Source organism: Zonotrichia albicollis, chromosome 1 (assembly GCF_047830755.1).
Source record: "Zonotrichia albicollis isolate bZonAlb1 chromosome 1, bZonAlb1.hap1, whole genome shotgun sequence".
Taxonomy (NCBI): Eukaryota; Metazoa; Chordata; class Aves; order Passeriformes; family Passerellidae; genus Zonotrichia; species Zonotrichia albicollis.
In genome coordinates this window covers 80,841,544-80,860,688 of record NC_133819.1, presented here as the reverse complement: position 1 = coordinate 80,860,688, position 19,145 = coordinate 80,841,544, and the positions used below count along the sequence as shown (strand labels likewise).

Below are 19,145 nucleotides of genomic sequence, written 5' to 3'. Positions count from 1 at the left end.
TCACTCTTTCAAATAGCATGCACACTGTCATAAGTAAAAGAGGTCCATTAAGGGAAGATTCTTGCCATTTGTTCTGATCCTAAACTTGATCCAGCTTTCTTTTAAGTTTTTCCACTGCTTTCCATTTTATAATAGAAAGGTATTTTAAAGCCTCCTTCTGTTTCCTAGGAGGGTCTGGGTCTCTTTTGCCTGCCTCACTTGGGTACAGAGCAACAGATCGTGGCTGGAAAGAGATCCCACCTTGGCTCCTGGCTGCCCACCCCTTAGGGAGGAGGCAGCCCCACTGTGCATTTCTAGACAGCTCCTTAGCCAGAGATGATCCTTCTGCCTTTGGAGTCAGTGTTTATTTTGAAGGCCTAGATGGCTTGGAGCTTTGCTAGCGTTGAACCAAGGAGATATGAAACAGATTATAAACTTTTTATATGAGGGTTTTTATAGCTACAGTTCAGGTATCTCAAGCATGAGATAGTCGGGAATCTGACTCATAAAGAGATATTACAGAACTCTTACAGAGTAAATCTGAGGAAGTCATATGAGTGTGCTAATATATATTTCATCTTGAAGGAAAAGATAAAAAAATCAATAGTTAATGCCACCTTACATTCTCAAGGTGTTACATTTCTAGATTTGAAACAAGCCTACCAAAATTAAATTGAAAAGTATTTTCTATTTTAAAAGTATCTGTATTTCTCAAGACTAAGAATTTTTATATTAAATAGTGCAACAAGTGTTAGGATTTTCTTTTACTTTTTCTTCTAAGGCATAACGAAAAGATCAATTACTAATTTTCAGACAGAAAAAAGGAAGCAATAATCAAGAAAGAATCTAGTAGCATCAAACCCTCAAGGACACTCATTTGGTTAGAATAAGAGCCTAAGAATATATGTCAGCATAATTTTAGGCAGAAATTGGCTGCCTAAAAAGAATTATCTAGTGCCATTTGAGATGGACTAGGATATGTGAAGGGCTAGCTGTTATGACACAACTGGTTCCTTCTAACATGGCAGCTAGAGAACAAGTAGAAATCCTGACAGCATCAAAATTTTTATAGGATACCACTAATGGGGCAACTGACTTTTACCTTCCATCTTCCTTCCCTCTGAGGGCCTAATATACAAAAAAAAAGAATTCAGTAAATGCACTGAAGTAGTATTTGTTACACTACACTGTTTGAACACAAAGCATTTAGAATAGAGACTGTAAAAGGGACAGAAGTTCTTCCAGCAATTTTCTAATGCTTCCATGTAAGAAAAAAAAAAATCTGTTACTGTGCTTTATAAAGTCCTCCTGAAGATTTTTCTTTTCTGAGGATTTTTCTTGTTTTATTTTGAATGAAAGCCTTTTTAATTATACCTGTATTAGGTCTGGCTGAGCTGGATTTCCTCTCCCCATATCAGCCCTAAACAGTGCTGTGCTCTGCATTGGTGGTTGGAAAGGTGCTGATAACACACCAGTGTTTGGGTACTGCTGAGCAGCGCTGGCACAGCATCAGCTCTGTCTCTCAATATTCCCCACATCAAGGGGCTGGGCTTGATCAAGATCCTGGGAGGGGACACAATCAGGCCAGCTGACCCAAAATATCCAAAGGGATATTCCATGCCATATGACATCTGCTCAGATATAAAAGCTAAGGAAAGGAAGAGGGGGGGGCATCTGTTGTTTACAGTGTTTGCTTTCTGGAGCAACCTCTCTGTGTGCTGAAGCCCTGCTGCCTGAGAAGTGGCTGAACATCTCTTGCTGATGGGAAGTTGAGAATAATCCTTTTTTTTTCTCTTTCGTTATGCTTATGCAAATTTTTGCTTTTACTTTAGTAAACTGTCTTATCTCAACTATGAGTTGTTTTCTGTTTATTTTCTCTCCCCTGCTCAGCTGGGCAAAGGAGATGTAGTGCAACTTGGTGGACCATCTAGAGTCCAGACAAGGTCAACCCACCACAATACCTTTCTTTGCTTTTAAAGTTTTTCTCCAGAGCGCTGAAAAAATTCCATCTGTCCAATCATTTGTTGCCACATCAAGGCGTCCAAACATTTGTGGAGCAGTTATAGCTTTAGGATTCATTCTCATTTCACGATGAGGCTGTCCACAATCTATGAAGGCAGACCACCAGTTAGGTTTTACATTTCTTTTCAGAGGTAAGAGAACTTTGACAAACTCAAACTCATTACACCCAAGTATATGCTTTAATATGCATTCATAATTATAAGAACATCTATATTTATTTGAAAAACTTCTCTTGCTATACAAAATTCATTAATTGGAGACATCAGAAAAAGTAAAATGAAGTTCTGAAACTTTTGAATATTCAATTCACATTTCATAGCTTCATTGGGAACAGAAAAGCAGCAAGATGAAATTTATTCAAGGTTTAATTTAATATTTTGAAGGCTTACCAAACAATAGTGCTTTAAAACATTTGGTTTGGATGCACATTTTTAAAACCCAATGAATAAATACCAGATGGATGATTGATTATTCTGCCCTTCTGTGCACTTGCCTACATCTTAGAACAGATACAACATACAATATTGGCATATTCTTGTGAATTCTCTTACAGAGACAAATGCTAACTAGCCATACTACAACCACATAACCTTTATTTTTTATCTTGTTAGCAAGAGCTTAAAAACTACAATGCTGGACATCTTTAAAAAAACCCAATATTAAAGCATAACCAGGAGCCAGTAGTAAGATGTTGAAAGGAAGAGCTGAAAAAATTACTTATTTTGAAATAACTTCATTATTATCAGATTTCACTAACATGTAAGATAAAAGCCTGCCAGATCATGCATTTTAACGTTTCATGAGGTTGTGTGAGAAGATCAGCTTTGAAAAAAGTAGTGAGGTGACTATCTTGGTAGCAGTTCACATCTCAGTGCTAGAAAAAAAGATAGGAAAACTGTGCAATGCAACTTTGTTCCTTCTGGGTTTTTTTCCCCTAAATGGAACAATCCTTTCCATTGCAACGTAGAGCTTCCAGTGTTTCTTAAACACAGCATATTACTGCATGTATGAGACTTGCTGAACTATTTTTGAACTGTTTTTTACAGAAATTATTCACTTCTGAAAAATCATATAAGCAACTTGTGAAATGGGGTAACACAACGTTACCTCAAAAGAGATGTTTTTCTTCCCAAGCTATGACCTTTAATTTTAATAAGATCAAGCAGACATTCTTCAACTAATATATTTGTTTAGAAGTACAGAAGAAAAAAAAAAACCAAAAAAAACAGTTTTCAAGCCTCCAGCCAGGACACAAAATTAACACCCTTGAAGACTTTTTTCCCCTGTCTAAACCAGGAATTTATGGTTATAAAACCAGTTATTTTATATTGCAAAGTCCCTGTCTTATGCACTGAGTTCAAAACGACATAAATACTTCTGATTAGCAAAAGGTTCCAGCATTACCTCAGCAAAACCCAGGAGATGCTTTAATCTGAGCTGCCTGCCTAAACTGAATTCCTCTTTCTAATACATCTAGAATAAGAACTTCTCAGAAAAGTATGATAATATGGACAAAAGGACATGAAGCATACAGTTTTTTAATGTCAGATATTTTTAAGCTGCTTGAATAATTAGTATCTCAACATACAAACTCATTCTTCCAGTAATATATTCTCATAGAGAAGCAATTGAGACTTTCTGAAAAGAAACAACGGGGCTTAAAGTTCACAGTGTAACAGTTCAGTAACAGTTTACAATATAAGGACTAGCATTACCTGTCATTGCTTTCATTAAGGTGTGGATGCAGGTAGTTTTCCCTGCACCACTAGGTCCTAGTGTCATCAATCCATGCCTTACTCTCTGGGTTTCAAAAAGCTGGATAACTTTCAGTTTCCAAGGAGGATGACAAACAAGGCCAGATTCCTCCACCTAAAAGAGAGTGACAGAAAACCAAACTACTATTATTTTAGGGCAAAAATATATTTTGATGCCTTTAGATATAGACAGACAGATAGATAGATATATATTGATATATCATCAACAGATTTATTATACTCTTGTTAAAGGCTTTGTGTGTATTAAAAAACTGTTGGAAAAAGGAGATATATTTGGTATTCAAATATGTATTCAGAAAAATAAGGTCAATCAGCCTCTATGTATATTATAATCTATTAGATATACCTATTATATATATATACACACATTATATTCTTAAGTTGGCCCTACTGAAGTATTACAAACACCTAATGGGAAATTAAATAAAAGCGATCACTTCATGACAATTATACCAGAGCACCACAAATCATGAGAAACATCACCTGTTTGTCAATGGCTGCTTCAAGTTCAGGATAGCCTGCTTTATCAAGCTGGATATCTGGAAACAGATCTTCAATTAAACTCAGAAATAAGGGTTCATCTTCATCAATCTAATGAAAATCAGGGAAAACAAAAATCCACAAAGACTAAAACCAGTTCCATTTATTTTATCAGCTTTAGAAAGAACAACCCTTAAGTCCTGAAGACCTAAAGAAATGCTTGAGAACCTAAAGAACAATCTATATAACCCTCTAGGTGCTAAACATTAGAAGGACACAGCACAAAGAGATCATGTGATTCTTCCATTTGTCAAAATGAATCACTAACATGCAGACTGAATTTCTTATAGTAGATTTTAGCAATAACATTTAGAAAATTTATTTGGTGTAAAAAAAAGAGTATGTATCACAGCAACAGAAGAGGGGTTTTAGCTATTTAGACAGGTGAAATGGTACTCATTACTATGAATGAAAGATTCTTTCAAAAGAGTGACTAAATACTTAAGCACAAGTTTCTTAAGAAGTTAATGCATAGACATCTACTTACTTCTAACAGTAGCAGGAAAAATAAGCAAAAAAATTGTGAACAATTCAAGGTTAAGCCCAGGTAGAAAGTCAAGCAACAGAAAGCTCACTTCCTCCCCAGTCCCACATAGGTACTAACAGAAATTTATCTCCCTCCCAGCTAAAATGTTCCACTCAGAGAATGAAACCTTTCCAAGCTAGCTTCAGTGTAAAGGTCACATACAATCTTCTAGAGATCACGTAGCTCCAAAGTGCAGTTTAAATTATTTATCAGGTCCTCAGAACTTACCAGTTTAGACAGGTTCATATTTCTCAGAACACGCATGACGATGGTGGATTCAGTATCTGTGGGATTTGCTCTTTTTGCTGCTCCCAGCGTACGCAGCACAGACAATATATTCCGCAAGCCAAAATCATAATGCACCTAGAAGATATATGAAGTTTGGGAAGATTTTCCCCAAGTTAATAGGGATGAAACAGGTCTTATTTACTATTTAAGGCATGGATGAATATGTAGGAGAAGTGGTACATGCGTTTCAAATGCCGTCAAACACCCACCAACTATTCTTTGGCTGTATGACAACGAGCAAATTCACTTTCCAAATCGGCTATCATCTATTAAAATCTAAGATGTGACAGAAAAAAAGATTTAATCATAAGTCATTTAATCAAGACAGAGTTCTCAAGGACTATTGAGAAATACTTTATCAGTATTATTTTGAATTCTCTGTGGCCCTTGGAAGCTGAGAAATATCTGTACCAGCACATGCAGCACAACCCAAATGCCTCTCAACCCACTCTGTAAGATTAACAAAGGCTATAATTAATCTTTTATTTGCCTCAGCCATCACCATGCACTAAAGCTAAATCTTAATAATAAGTGGCAATCTGCATGAAAGCCCCATTCTTGCACCAACAACCTGCGGCAGGAGTTAATCTCCCAGGACAGCAGAAGGCTGCATTACTAAACTGCAAGTGTCTCTTAGCTTACTTAGTGAGCATGAACATTTCCTTATTCTTCACACAAATATTTTGTGATTTCACAGATAGTTTTTCCCTAAAATAATCAGGTTGCATCATATGAGTGTAATCACCTGCTTTGACAGCTGTTCTTCACACAGCTTGTACAGGGTAAAGAATTTCCTTGCCAACACAACATTATCAATGAAACCACAACTGGCCAATTTAACACGAATTATGATCTGACGATCAGGAACCATCATAGCCACTGAACGGAAATTGATCTTCAAGTTTTCAGGAAGTTCTTGCCGTCCAGCATATCCTGGATTCTGAAGAGGAAAAACAGGTGTTGAAGTTGAATGTACCTTGCAGAAACAGAAGAATCAGCAAAAAATATCCCATCTTGGTAGTAAAAATAATTCATTTGCTTTAAGTCAAATGTCAAAATTAATTGCCATGCAGACTTACCACCATATCTCTACAGAATTTTTGCCTCTTTTATACCCATGACACATGAAAAATAATTCCACCTAAGCATTTCAAATCTGAGTTTGTCTTATAGGTCTTATTTTTACTGGCTACTCCTACCTATATCTTTATGGCAATTTTTCTGTAATTGTAGCAAAAAAGCTTACTTTGGGAGCCAGAATTTGGCATGTAGAAGCAATCTGAAATTGAGATAACTTGTATTTATGCCTGCAAATAAAATGCCTACATTTTTTAGTTGCATGTGCTTGATGCTATTGAAACAAGACCCTGTAAACTGTTTTTGTAGCAATGCTCAATGTTCTCAAACTATCAGTGAGTTAGTTCTAAGAACTGAATGATGTAAGAGTTAGCAAGTGCCAAGTTAGACTTGATTATTGTACAGTCCTCACTAGTGTATTAGAACTTACTGAATACTTACCATTGTAAGAAAGATGCCAAATTCTGGGTTCATTTCTACATTGTCTCCATCAGTAAAAACAAACTTTTTTTTACGTTTCTTCTTACATGTCAACACGATTGCTATTTGCTGGGCAGCTACTGATAGCACTGGTAAATCAATACGATTGAATTCATCAAAGCAACCCCAGGAGCCAGACTGAGCCAGACCTTCAAAGAGAAAAGCAATTAAGCACATAACCATGATGTTTTTAAACCTTTTTTTGGTGCAATTCACAATCCAAAAATTATGTTACTCTATCTTGGGGTGGGGGCGGGGGAGGGAAGGGACGTAAGTGTTTATTTTTGAGGGTCGGGAAAAGAACAAAGAGAAGAATTTTAATTCTTTTTCAAGTAAGAAATACAAACTCACAAAGTCCTTAAGATTTTCTAGCATATTACGTTCTTTGATTTTTTTCTTATATCTTAAATGTTTTCCTGTCCCTCTTTACCCCCTAAAGAAAAATTCCTCCAGTAATTCTATGAAAATGTGACAGGTTGTCAACAGCTTACTGGACATATTAAAATGAACAAAACAGTTGCATCAAGAAGCTGGAGGTCAGTCTATTCCAGATCTGTATTTTTGCTTGGATTTTGTGGGAAAACCAAAACAAAATCATAGATACAGTCACTTGCAGCAATACAATAATCAAGAACTTCCATTTGGTCTCTAATTTGACATCTGCCATGACTAACAGGTATAAACTTCAGATGCTTAAAAAATGTCATCTGCACCTAACTTCAGTGAGCTCTGCCAATTGTTTTTAGGATATCTACAATGACTCATGCATTTCCTTCTACTGATAGAAACTTCAATATTTGAATGAGACAAAACACTGAAATCAAAACTCAGCACATCTGACCAATTCAGCAATCAATTTCATAGCATTTTGTCTTCACAGCAGCAGTTCTCCTTGTGACTTTAAGTCATTTTAAGTGACCTTATCTATCCTTTCATAAATTGTGTCATGTTTTCATAGCATTTCTATTTACTGAAGACAGTGTTCCAACTGTATTTTATACATAAAAAGATATTAATTACTTGCATTTATTAAAAGGCTGAAATCATCTGCCTGTTATGTTTCAACCTTGTTTCATGGAGATGTCCTCTTATCCTTTGAAACTCTCATGTAGCTCCTAAAATATCTCAGAATATAAAGGACTGACTTATAAAGGACTTATGAGGATCAAAAAATAGAAATGCTGACTCCTTAAAGGTGTATCTAAAATTTAAACCATACATAAAAGATCATTTTATAATTACTATTTAGACACTAACAGGCTTGAGACCCAAATGACTTCCTTGGAGAGCTTGCTCCAGTGCTTGACAACACTCTCAGTGAATACCTACCTTGAATTTCACCCATTCAGCTTCAAGCCACTCCCCCATCAGACACCAGAGAGATCAGCACCTCCGTCTCCACTCACCCTCATGAGGAAGTTATAAACAGCAAAGAGGGTACCCCTCAGTCTCTCAAAGCAAAACAAACATAGTATACTTAGCTGTTCCTCTTAAGTCATGTCCTCTAGCTCTTTCACCATCTTTTTTGCTGTCATTTGGATATATTCCAGTATTTTTACATGTTGTATTGTTGACTCCAGAACTGCAGAGTAGTCAAGATGAGGCCACTCCAAAGCTGAGTACAGTGGATCACTTTCTCTGCCCAGTTAGTTATACTGTGCTTTGTGCATCCCAGAAAACAACTAACTGTTTGGCCAACAGCTTACCTTTAGTCCACATCTTACCTTTGAAGATCCTTCCAAGTCCTCGGAAGTCCATCTGGTCTGAACAGTTGAAGACCACTACATATTTTCCAAGGCACCGTCCCATATCTTTCACGGTTTCAGTTTTCCCAGTTCCTGCAGGTCCCACAGGTGCTCCACCCATGTTCATGCCCAATGCTTGAGCCAAAGTGATGTAACATCTAAAAGGCAACAATCAATCAAGGTGCAGCAGAGGGATTTCTGTATAATACTAGAGGAACTTGCGCAAGGTCTGATTTAAAGAAGTAAAGGGAAGTGTGGAAATGATATTCCACTAATTACAATTTAGATCAATAAGGACTCAGTTTCTGGTGCAGGGAATATTAAGGTTCATTTCATCACACATAAAGTGAAAGAGCAGATAATCCTCAATTATTAGTAACCTAAAAGATCACAAGAATGGAAGAAAGCAGATACAGAGATGCTGCTTAATCTCAGTTTTAATAGCTTGGATACTAAGTTATTTTGTCTTTGAAAATAGCTTTGAAACACATTATACTGTGGAGTACAATAATGAAAGATATCTAACCTTTCCTTTCTTGTCCATCTTTGAAATTTGATCACACAGTGCATCCCATTTTCATAAATGAAACATCTATGCATAATGCAGCAAAACACCAGCTAATAATTATATATCAAGACTAGCTTTAGAAATTTTTTGTATGAAATAGTTAAAAAAAAACCCACAACCAACTAAATAATGGCTTGATTTTGCCAATGATAGGTTATAAAGCATTCTTTGTGCTATTTGAGTTAGACAGGTAGATCTCTCTGTTAATAGGATTGGAATTCTTTCAACATCCTTTTTGATCAAAGATCTCCAAACTACTGCAGCTGAATAAAAATTGCTTTTCCTGTCTGTTTTTTCTTAGCTCTTTTCATTAGCTTGTCTGTAAACACCTACTTTTGTCCTGTATCTCGACATATTTTATCTGTTGGATATATCAGATCCTCAGGTATGTTGGCTTCATGTACATAAGAATGAAGGTCACTTACATTATGTGATCTTCAGGACATTTATGGCGACCATTGCAAGTATGTGGGAGAAAATAAGTCGGACATTATTCACATTAAAAGGCACAGAAACAAAAATTATTTAAGCATTCCATACAAAAGTACTGACTTTGACAAGTCTGTGAAGGATAAACTCTGCAGAGATCAATGTGCATCCAACAGGAATGACAAAATTGCTCTTGTAAAAGCTGAGGTTTGGCAGCAAAGAATAAAGGAATAAAATTTTTCACCTGTCTGTAAGAGGTGTTATGACAAGCCTGTCAGTACAGCCCAAGAATTCATTCTGGTATGTGAAGCTCACATCAGTGATCTTAATCACCATTTTATCAGAGTCTTCATTAAAATAAAATCTACATTGTTTCAGCCACTCAAAGTCCGTAGGGCTCTTGATATGCATGCAGCACTAAGAGAGGGAAGACAAGGCTGTGGCATTCATGGTTAACATTTACTTTCACATTTATATTATGTCATCTAAGTAGCAGATTCAAAGGCAGCACTGCAAATATAGTAAAATATAGTGGATAGTGGAGAACATATCTGGATTTTTACCACAAAAATTGTAATGCATTATTGTTCAATCGCATACTTAGGCAGAGGAACTTCAGAATTCAGATGAGTGTGTCAAAAGTCTAAATACAAATTAGCAGTCCATAAGCCTCAATTTCAGTTTAACTTTAAAATTGCCATTCCTTTTAGTCCTCTCTACCTCTTTACTTTTACATGAGTCAGAAGTACATAACGTGATTTCATGAACTGCTATGAGAATTGTATGAAACCACTTGCACATTGGGAAAAAAGATATTTCATGGCAGTGTCATGGTGCTGATTCTATCTAAGGAATGCAACAGAACTGAGAATAAGTCACAGTTGCTCTATTGAATATTAAAACAGGATTTAAGAAATCATTTAGTTTGTATCTAAAAACTACACTTTACATAAAATGATTATACTAGAAAGAAATGATTCTACAATTAAAAGATAAATGCCTGCCTATTAATAAGGGACCAAAACTAAATAATTCTTTTCTTGGACAGCTTAATTTCAGAATCAGCTCCAGGACTTCCCATAGGTAAAAGGGCATGCTAGCTTTAAGTCTGATCAAACTAAATGCATTGTCCTTATTTTAGCGTCCTGTGTCAGCATGAGAAGGTGTAAAGTGAATTTAAAAATTCCTAAGTAATAATTATGTATGCTATTGAAATTAGAACAGAGAGAATACCAGCTTCCACCTTTTTCCTGTACTATAGCTCTTTATTCATTTTATTGACTTGTAGAAATTCATTATGCAGTCCAGAAAAAGGAAAATTGTTTGCAACAAATGTATGAGGAAAAAGAAGTCCCTAACTGATCATGCTACAGAGGCACTATTAACTTTAGTGGACCAACATGAAACATAAAATTCTGCTACTGCTTGGGGAGAGGAAAACCCACTGAATTACTTAAAGTAATTAAGACTTGGTTGAAGCAGCATCTGCACTTTTATAATATTCCAGGACACATAATCATTAGAGTAATGAAATTAAATGTTTATCTTATGAGGCAGGAGTGCATAGGTATCATAGTATTTTCTTATCATTTCACATTGTATTATGTGGAAAACTCCTTGTAATTAATTTTTAATTTTTTAATACTTACAAGACCATCAAAAATGTCCCTCTGATGCACATGAACAGTGATTAATGTCTCGTATTTAACTCGCTCAAATGGACTGAGGTCTTTTGTTGTCATATCTATCAACATGTTCAGAAGATCCAGGAAAAACTGGTTTGTCTTACGCATAACTTTTTTATCCTGCTTGGCAAGAGTCAAAGCTTCTTCTGAGTCTCTTGTCCAAATCATTTGGATCCCCAACAACCCGACCTTAGGAAACACAGAAGTATATGCTTCATAATCTTTTCTCTTTCACCTAAAATGTTCATTCACAGACACAGGAAAACTAAAGAAATTTTTCTCTTATTTTATACATTAAATTACTTTCCATGGATTCATTCATTCATGTTTTTTGTGTCCAGCTGCATTCATAAATGCATAGTTAAGCCTGTACCTCAGTCTTGTAGATACTGCCTGCAGTGCCTTGCTTATACAACTGCTCCATATAATTTACAGTATATATAAAAATACTATAGGTAACCAATATACTTTATATAAATAATAACTAGCCAGTGAATAATTACTGCTTCAATTTGAAATATTTTTAGAGTAATTCACAAAGTCTTTATTCCATCTCCAATATTCCTGATCACAAGGGAAGCTTCTACTAAAAAATAATTTTCCCTCAACAACACCCTCAGTTTCAAATCTTTAGCAATACATAGCATTGTCCTGAATATATGAACAAACATACAATTTTACTACTTTTCCTCCAGCAGTCAAGTATTAAGCTTGTAAAAAATAGTGTTAACTTCATTATGTTAATTTATTGCATTCAGCGTCCTTTTTAATCAGGAGCTTTAGGGTAAGTGATCTTTTGGGTTCAGCTCTGTGAAACTGAAACTTAAAAGACTGAGATAATTAAAATAAAATTAAACACTAGTTTTAACAACTTTGAATGCAAAGACAAGAAGAAAACCTGATAAATACCTGGGAATAATTCTTCATTCATTTAGCAATGATATTACCTGGGCTGGGTAAGTAGAAAGAAATTCAGTAATCTCGAAACTTGTTTCCTGGATCTCCATAGCTGCCTGGCGAATAACTTGGTGTAGTGATAGCTGGGATTCCTTCAACAGAGAGCTGAGCCAAACTTCCACATTACCTTCAGCCATTACAGGTCTAGTCAGCTCTACAGTCTCACCCTCTCGTGAACTAATTGACAGTATACGATCATATATCTAGTAAAAGAAAAAATATCTTGTGTTTATAGATACATAATTTATCTTTACAATAATTAGTATTTTCCTGCCATCACTCCATTACATTGATTTAAGTAACTAATTGATTATATCAACTTGTTCAATGAAATGTAAAGACTATTAAATCATTATTTTGCTATGAAGAAAGGCTTTAAACAAAACACTGTCATGAGCAAGGAGACAAAACCTAATATATTGACAATTCCCAAATCTCACTTAAGTTTCAGAGACAATCCTGTGCCATGTGCTCTAGGATGACCCTGCTTGAGCAGGGAGGCTGGACCAGACTACAAACTGTGGTCCTTTCCAACCTGCCCCATTTTGTGATTCTGTAACAACATCCACTTTCCAGTCACAATAAAGAAAGCCTTCCCCCATTATTGGTGAGTTAACCGCCAAACAATATTTGCTGCCTTCGAAACAAAAATAATGTAAACAGAAAAGTTAAGCAACGTGGACAATAAAAGGAATTTCAAAAGCATGAGGAAATAATTAGTTTCTAATAAAATGCATATATAATGAGAAAATGTTGCTATCTGTCCTTGTAAAAGGTATAAGAAATGTGTTCTTCAAACACTGTGTGTGAAGGTACAGTAAGGGCAGGTCAGAAACAGGAGAGACAGTACATACTCTCTTTTTCTTACAATGAAAACATGAATAGAAAAATACAAATACAGGCAATGTAAAGATACAAATAAGCTTGTAAAGACTCAAAAGCTTATTTGAGAGGAAGCCACAGAATAAAAGTTCAGTATATGGGTGGATTTTTCTGAAATTTAAGCAATGGTGCAAATTTTTGTTATTCTACGTGAAATTTTACCACATCATAAATGAGGAAACAAATCTTAAATTAAGAAAGCCTACTCAGCATCAAATAGTTAGTGAATAAAGTTAAACAGTGGAATGCCTTATGCAATCAAGTAGCTCTCTAATTTAGCAAGTATGAGACAGTGTTAATGAGAAGGAATGTAACACTGAGAAGTGTGCAGTACATACCCTTTCATGGAACCTGACAGTTTTAATGTTGTCAAACACATTCAGCAGATGTGCCTGTATATTGTGAGAGTTGGATGCCTGGCCAAGAATTTCTAAGAGAGCAGGATCTGACACGAAGAAAAATCGTGGAAATAGCAGGCGCTTTTTCTCCAGGTACCTGCATTTTTTAAAAATTGGTAGAGAAGCCGGGAGGAGGTAGATAGTAAATGATTTGGGTTGATTTCTACATCCTTTCCTTTTTAAAAGTGGTATTTCTCACAATTTATTATACAAATTTAGCTGTAGCAATAACAATTTTTATCCATCATACATTCATGCTAAGCATCTGCTTTAAAGCTACTCTCTTATTATCAGAAATCATTTAATGCAAAACTTTTATTAGTTGCTATAATCTAAACACCAGTAAAAAGAAAATAAACTAAACTGAAATAAAATATTTTACATTAACTCTTTTACTTGCTATTTACATCTCTCAAGCTGAATGTCTCCCAGATCTGTGAAAGGTGTGAATGGGACACACAAATCTAGATTGCCTTCTGGATTGAAACTGGACTGAAATCAGCTTTGGTTCCAACAGAGATAGACAGTGAGTGACACCTTAGCCACAAATGAAATACTTATCCATGAGTTGGTTTCTTTGGAGGTGTTATATTATCCTGCTAACTTGTCCGCTCAGTTCAACTGCATTCACAGTAGAATAAGAACATGATCTTTCAAAGTTCATGGGAGAGTACTTGAGCAATTGCTCTTTCCCCAGTTTACACAATGCACAACCATCTGGCCAAGAACATGGTCTCATAGTAATCTTACCCTGTGAGCGATTTCTGACAGATTTCAAGCTGCTCCAGTAAATGTGGCAATAATTGTCCCATTATTTCATCTCCAACACAGCACTGAACAACATTGGGTGTTTCATGAGCTCGGGTCATGATCCTTACCCACGATTTATCAATGTTAGAGAAACGCTTTGCTTCCTGTTGAAACATGACAGTGAATGTGGAATGGAAAAAATGGAGGAGGGAAGAGAGAAGAGGGAAAAGGCACCTGGTTCCAGAACCAGCACCCAGTAATCTCAACAGCAATCTTCTGACTAGTAATCACATGTCTTCTAGAAATATTTCAGCTTAGACACAATTCTTTCAGCTTACACAATAGAGCTTATTTTATACTTGGCTGTCAAGCCTGCTATGTACTTTCTCTTACATTTCTAGAGAAAAAGACAGAAAACTCATTATACTTGAATTGGAGCTTCAAAGCCGAAGATTTTTTTTCTAAAACTAAAGTTAATTTTTAATTTGAAAAACCATGCAGGAAAGTTTAAGATAAGGATTCCTAAGTACTACTATGATAGTGGTAGATACTACTACAGAAGGCTACTACTAGGCACAATGTATTTAAACAATCTAGAAATCAAAAGATCAAACAGGTCACATGATTTTCTTATTCTTTCTCACACCATGTCTTCCATTGGCACTGCTTACCTAATTTCCTAGCGAGATCAGTTTTGTTAAATACCAAAAGAAATTAAATTTAATGTTACTGCATCAATGACATCACAGTACAGTTTTATTCTTAAAATGTTGATAAGAAAACTGAAAAAAGGCATGTCTAGAAACCTTTGGAAGCTGCCTTGCTATATCACCACCAATAAAAACAGCTTCTAAATAAATCCACAAGTTCTGCACAGTCAGCCAGTTCTCAATTATATCCGTTGTGCTGGAAAGATAGTGCACCCATTTCTGAATCTGTGTCTTGAATGGTGTATTGTATCTACAATTAAAAAAAAAAAAAAAAAAAAACAGAAAAGAGGCATTTCTTTATTTCAAGAAAAAAACCAAGAATCTTGAAAGGCAGCATATAAGTCGCAGGATGAGGACTAGTTTTTATGCTTAAAATTTTTCAATTGAAAGTATAAAAACTTAATTCAGCTAGTTGGCAGCTCTAAGTCCAATCAGCTCCAACTTGCTGCTGTGTACACAAGGTGCATAGCACAGCTCTGACCCAAACAGGAGTAGGGTGGGAGCAAGACTACAATTTCATTCTAAGGTAAAGGGACTACTCAAGATCCTGAAAGCTGTAAACTCAGAGTTCCTGAACTCTTCTAAACTCCTGCTTTTGAGCATCTACCTGATGATCACATTCTGTGTTCCTTATTTATCAGTGTCTTTTGGCATGTGAAACCAGACTAATTGAAGCTCACTCTAACTGGGATTTTCACCACCTTTGGCATGTGGCAATGACCTGTCACAGGGGCAGAGTAGCAGTGCCTGTCACACCCATAAGTATGCCTGCCATAGCCAGGCAGTGTTCCCTCTTGTGTCTCCACTTTCTTGCATCACTGAAAACTTTTCAGCTGTCCATTCAGGAAATCCAAGCTGCAGCTACATGTTTTCAAAAGAACTTATTGGGAAAGTAAACTAGATACAATAAGAACTAGCCCATGAACAGTTCAAGGAAAAGCAAGCTCTTAGGTTTTATCCAGATGTTTATTTACCTTCATTTCTGTGATAGATTTGTTCACTAAAACAAAGACTTTTACTAATACTTTTATCTCTCCCCCCATTCCCTCCCCCCTTTCCTGTTACCTGTTACTCATGAGAGAACCAAGAATCATCAAGCTGTCCTCCAGGGTAGCAATTGTTTCTGATGTGCTGTCACCTCTTAAAAGAAGCTCCCCACGAGTTTTAAAGGTTGCAAAGTTAAACATCTTGTTATCCCATTCAGCTATCACTTGTTTTAACTTCTGCTCAATGTCTCTCTCCTTCACAGCACAAGTGCAGATATCCTTTTAAATAAACAGGATATCAAAACAAAATATTAATCCCTCAAGTCCCTGGTATATGAATCTAGCTCTTATTTCCTTTAACACTAGGAAACATTAGGCTCATGAGCAACTATTTAGTGGAAAGATCTACAGATATACAAACACCATAGCTAATAATCTGCATACAACATCCCAGTTTAATCAACCCTGAGGGGGGAATAAAATAATAATATAGTGATTATTTTTCATCATTTTAATGCCACAATGCAAGGTACCCTCACAAATGGCATGACTTATAAAAAAAGAAGTTGACACCATGATATATTTGTGTCATAATTTTATACAAAAACCTGAAGTGATTATCCATCTCACATTATTATCTCTGTTCTTTCTACAAAAATGTTTTGATTTCCTTCTTGCTTCTGATACTCCTATACTATACAAGCAAATTGTTGGTTTCATGTTTCCATATTTCTTCCTTCACAATACCTCTATTTCCTCTTTATATCTTAATAGTGGAGCTTCCATTATATTCCTCAGTTTGAATGTTTCACTTTCCACATCAAATCTGTGTTCAGTGAGATCCATAATCTGCTTCCAGTGCCGAGGCATCATTGCTTTACTTGACATGTGCTCAAGCAATGGGCAACATTCACTGAAGTCCTCTATGGTCTTCTTTAGGTCAAGGAAAGGCTGCCATTCCTTTACAGCACGAGGGAGTTTACGGCACCTACTTGGAGATAAAGCAAGCCTTTTCAGAAAGTTTCAAATACTTGGTCTTTAAAGCCACAGTATTTGGTTTTAACAGGAGAGCACGTACCTTCCAAATAAGGTTACCTTTAATTTGGAGTTTCTGCATGTGCTTCTCCATGTGACAAAATCCGTTTCCAGTCTATTTCAATAACTGATAGCTAGATAGGCAGCTACAGCCTCCCGTTAAGGAGTGTAGGTGCATAATTTTAATAACTGCGCAGGTGATCTTCTAAACCAGTTGAAATGTTCTACATATTGATTTCATCTTTTGGTGAGTCTGATGTATGCACTGTTCTGAGCTCTAGAAAAACCCTGTTCCCCACGGTTAAATTCTTTAATTTTTTTTATTCCTGATTTGATGAAAAGTTCAGCTTCCATGTGTATGCAATATAACCCATTTTGTAGAAAAACTATTCAGCGATTCACTAACTTGCCATTGACATCTAGCATAAATCTATCTCTCATGAACAACAATACTAGAAAAAAAAGGTGAAACTTTCCTTCATACAAAATAAATAACAATTTCAACATCTATTCCAAGCTTATTAAAAAAGGTAGCCAAGAATCTGTCTAAGGAATAATAATGCTCAGCACTTAGAATATAAATTTTCCTTGATTTTATGACACTGGTAATGGATATATTTTTCAATTTAAATTCACATTTTTCATGCCTCACTAAATAAATACATGCTCATATATGATTATTGGTGCTAACCAATTATAATCATATTCAAGAAGTACTTTAGGAAACTTTAACACAGCAGCAGTTTCTCACCTGTTCTGAAATTCCATAAGTTCACTGTTAATTTTTTCAATGTCTAATTCCAACCAAAGAATATCATAGTAGCCACTGATGGTGTCAATGACACTGTTATATAGATTATAGAGTTTCTGCAGCAGATTCAATTGCTTCTTTATTTCAAGCAGTTGAGGACACTGAGTAACTGGCAAACCAAAAAGATCCTCTCCACCTGCACAAGTAATATACTTCCGAAAGAGATTATCACATTGATTCTAAGAAAGAAAAAGAAAAAAGTTAAATAAAATAACTAAATAATAATAAATTATTAAAAAGTTAATAAAAATTACTAAATATTCAAGATCTGAAATTATTATTAGAGCTGAATTAGAAAATGAAATAAAATAAGAAAATAAAATCTAGGAAATAATAGAAAGATATAGAGAGATAGTAACAGCTTACACTGTCAACAGCTTTGTCAACAATTTTCTTAAGAAAAGCAACTTTTATTTAGCTTGGAGGCACATCTTTAGAAGCTGACAGGAAAACCATTTACTTCATGTGGCACAGTGACAGAACAATAAATGCTAAGACTGCAGTTGAAAGAGGTGAAGCATGACACACAAAGAAATAAAAAGATGGATACAGCAAATTCTACCTCTCCAAGTATTCTGTGCAAATCTTATTGACTGTTGAAGGAAGAATTACTACCATTACAGCAGCAAAGAAAAACATTATTTAATTGTCAATTGCTATATAACTCAGGGAACATAGTAGGAAGTCAAATGAATAGCAGTATGGGAAATGGAGAAGCATTAAAAGTTGTTATTGCACGAATAGATATTAATAACGATACAAAGACAGACTTCAACCACAAAAAAATAAACACAGTAATGAACACAAGAATAGCCTATAGCCAAATACACTAAACCTGTGGGAAGGCTCTCATCAGAATATTGTATCTAGCAATCACTCCTCATTATCTGTACAGCCTTTATGTTGATTCCTAAAAAATTTTAGATTTTAACAGTATTCCTTGCAAATGCATAGAAAAATTCCAACATAGCTTGCACTGAGACAAAACAGACTTTGCCAAATGAGTAACCTTGTCTATCAATGAAAGTTCATTCAACTACTGAGATTCCCTTTCAGAGCCTTTATGTGTTAGCTCACTTTCAGTGTTAGGTAATGTCCTAAAATTAACAGCACCTGGAATATAGTAAGCCTGTCATTGGCTTCCTGAGGTGTTAAACCAACCACCATTGGCCCATCCTAAAAGGAAAAAAAAAAAGACATCAATTTAGAGGATGAGAATAACCACAACTTATTTCTAATCAGCACTTTCTAAATGCTAACCTCAAACACTTTTGCAGCCTCCAGATCCCCTCCCCAGATCAGATATCAACTGAACCAAGGGATGACAGTTAACCTTCTAAAACAAACACTTTTTAAAAAAAGATTTTTAAAAATCAAATAAGGTAATTAATTGTATTTTTAATGCAGAAATTTTTCATTACACTGCAAAAGCTAGGAAATCATAGCTCATTTTTTGAGTAAAAGTCAACATTACTTAAATGATGACACAAGATTAGTTCACC

General features: G+C 35.5%; 1 protein-coding gene across 11 annotated transcripts in view; it reads right to left on the bottom strand.

Annotated features, from left to right (window-relative positions):
• The window catches only part of DNAH5 (dynein axonemal heavy chain 5), a 137,190-nt gene that overhangs the window by 56,031 nt on the left and 62,014 nt on the right, over nucleotides 1-19,145 (bottom strand). For 9 of the 11 annotated variants that reach the window (XM_026791770.2, XM_074545669.1, XM_074545661.1 and 6 more), the window contains 17 exons: nucleotides 18,757-18,819; nucleotides 17,584-17,822; nucleotides 16,545-16,788; nucleotides 15,877-16,076; nucleotides 14,908-15,061; nucleotides 14,102-14,265; nucleotides 13,292-13,448; nucleotides 12,062-12,274; nucleotides 11,079-11,303; nucleotides 9,674-9,846; nucleotides 8,412-8,590; nucleotides 6,649-6,836; nucleotides 5,876-6,070; nucleotides 5,071-5,205; nucleotides 4,260-4,367; nucleotides 3,717-3,870; nucleotides 1,941-2,087 (listed from right to left, as the gene is read on the bottom strand). In XM_026791770.2, coding sequence (XP_026647571.2) covers nucleotides 1,941-2,087; nucleotides 3,717-3,870; nucleotides 4,260-4,367; nucleotides 5,071-5,205; nucleotides 5,876-6,070; nucleotides 6,649-6,836; nucleotides 8,412-8,590; nucleotides 9,674-9,846; nucleotides 11,079-11,303; nucleotides 12,062-12,274; nucleotides 13,292-13,448; nucleotides 14,102-14,265; nucleotides 14,908-15,061; nucleotides 15,877-16,076; nucleotides 16,545-16,788; nucleotides 17,584-17,822; nucleotides 18,757-18,819 — 2,938 coding nt within the window. The remainder of the gene's footprint in view (nucleotides 1-1,940; nucleotides 2,088-3,716; nucleotides 3,871-4,259; nucleotides 4,368-5,070; nucleotides 5,206-5,875; nucleotides 6,071-6,648; nucleotides 6,837-8,411; nucleotides 8,591-9,673; nucleotides 9,847-11,078; nucleotides 11,304-12,061; nucleotides 12,275-13,291; nucleotides 13,449-14,101; nucleotides 14,266-14,907; nucleotides 15,062-15,876; nucleotides 16,077-16,544; nucleotides 16,789-17,583; nucleotides 17,823-18,756; nucleotides 18,820-19,145) is intronic. The other 2 variants (XM_074545631.1, XM_005484316.4) reach the window with 1 other exon arrangement.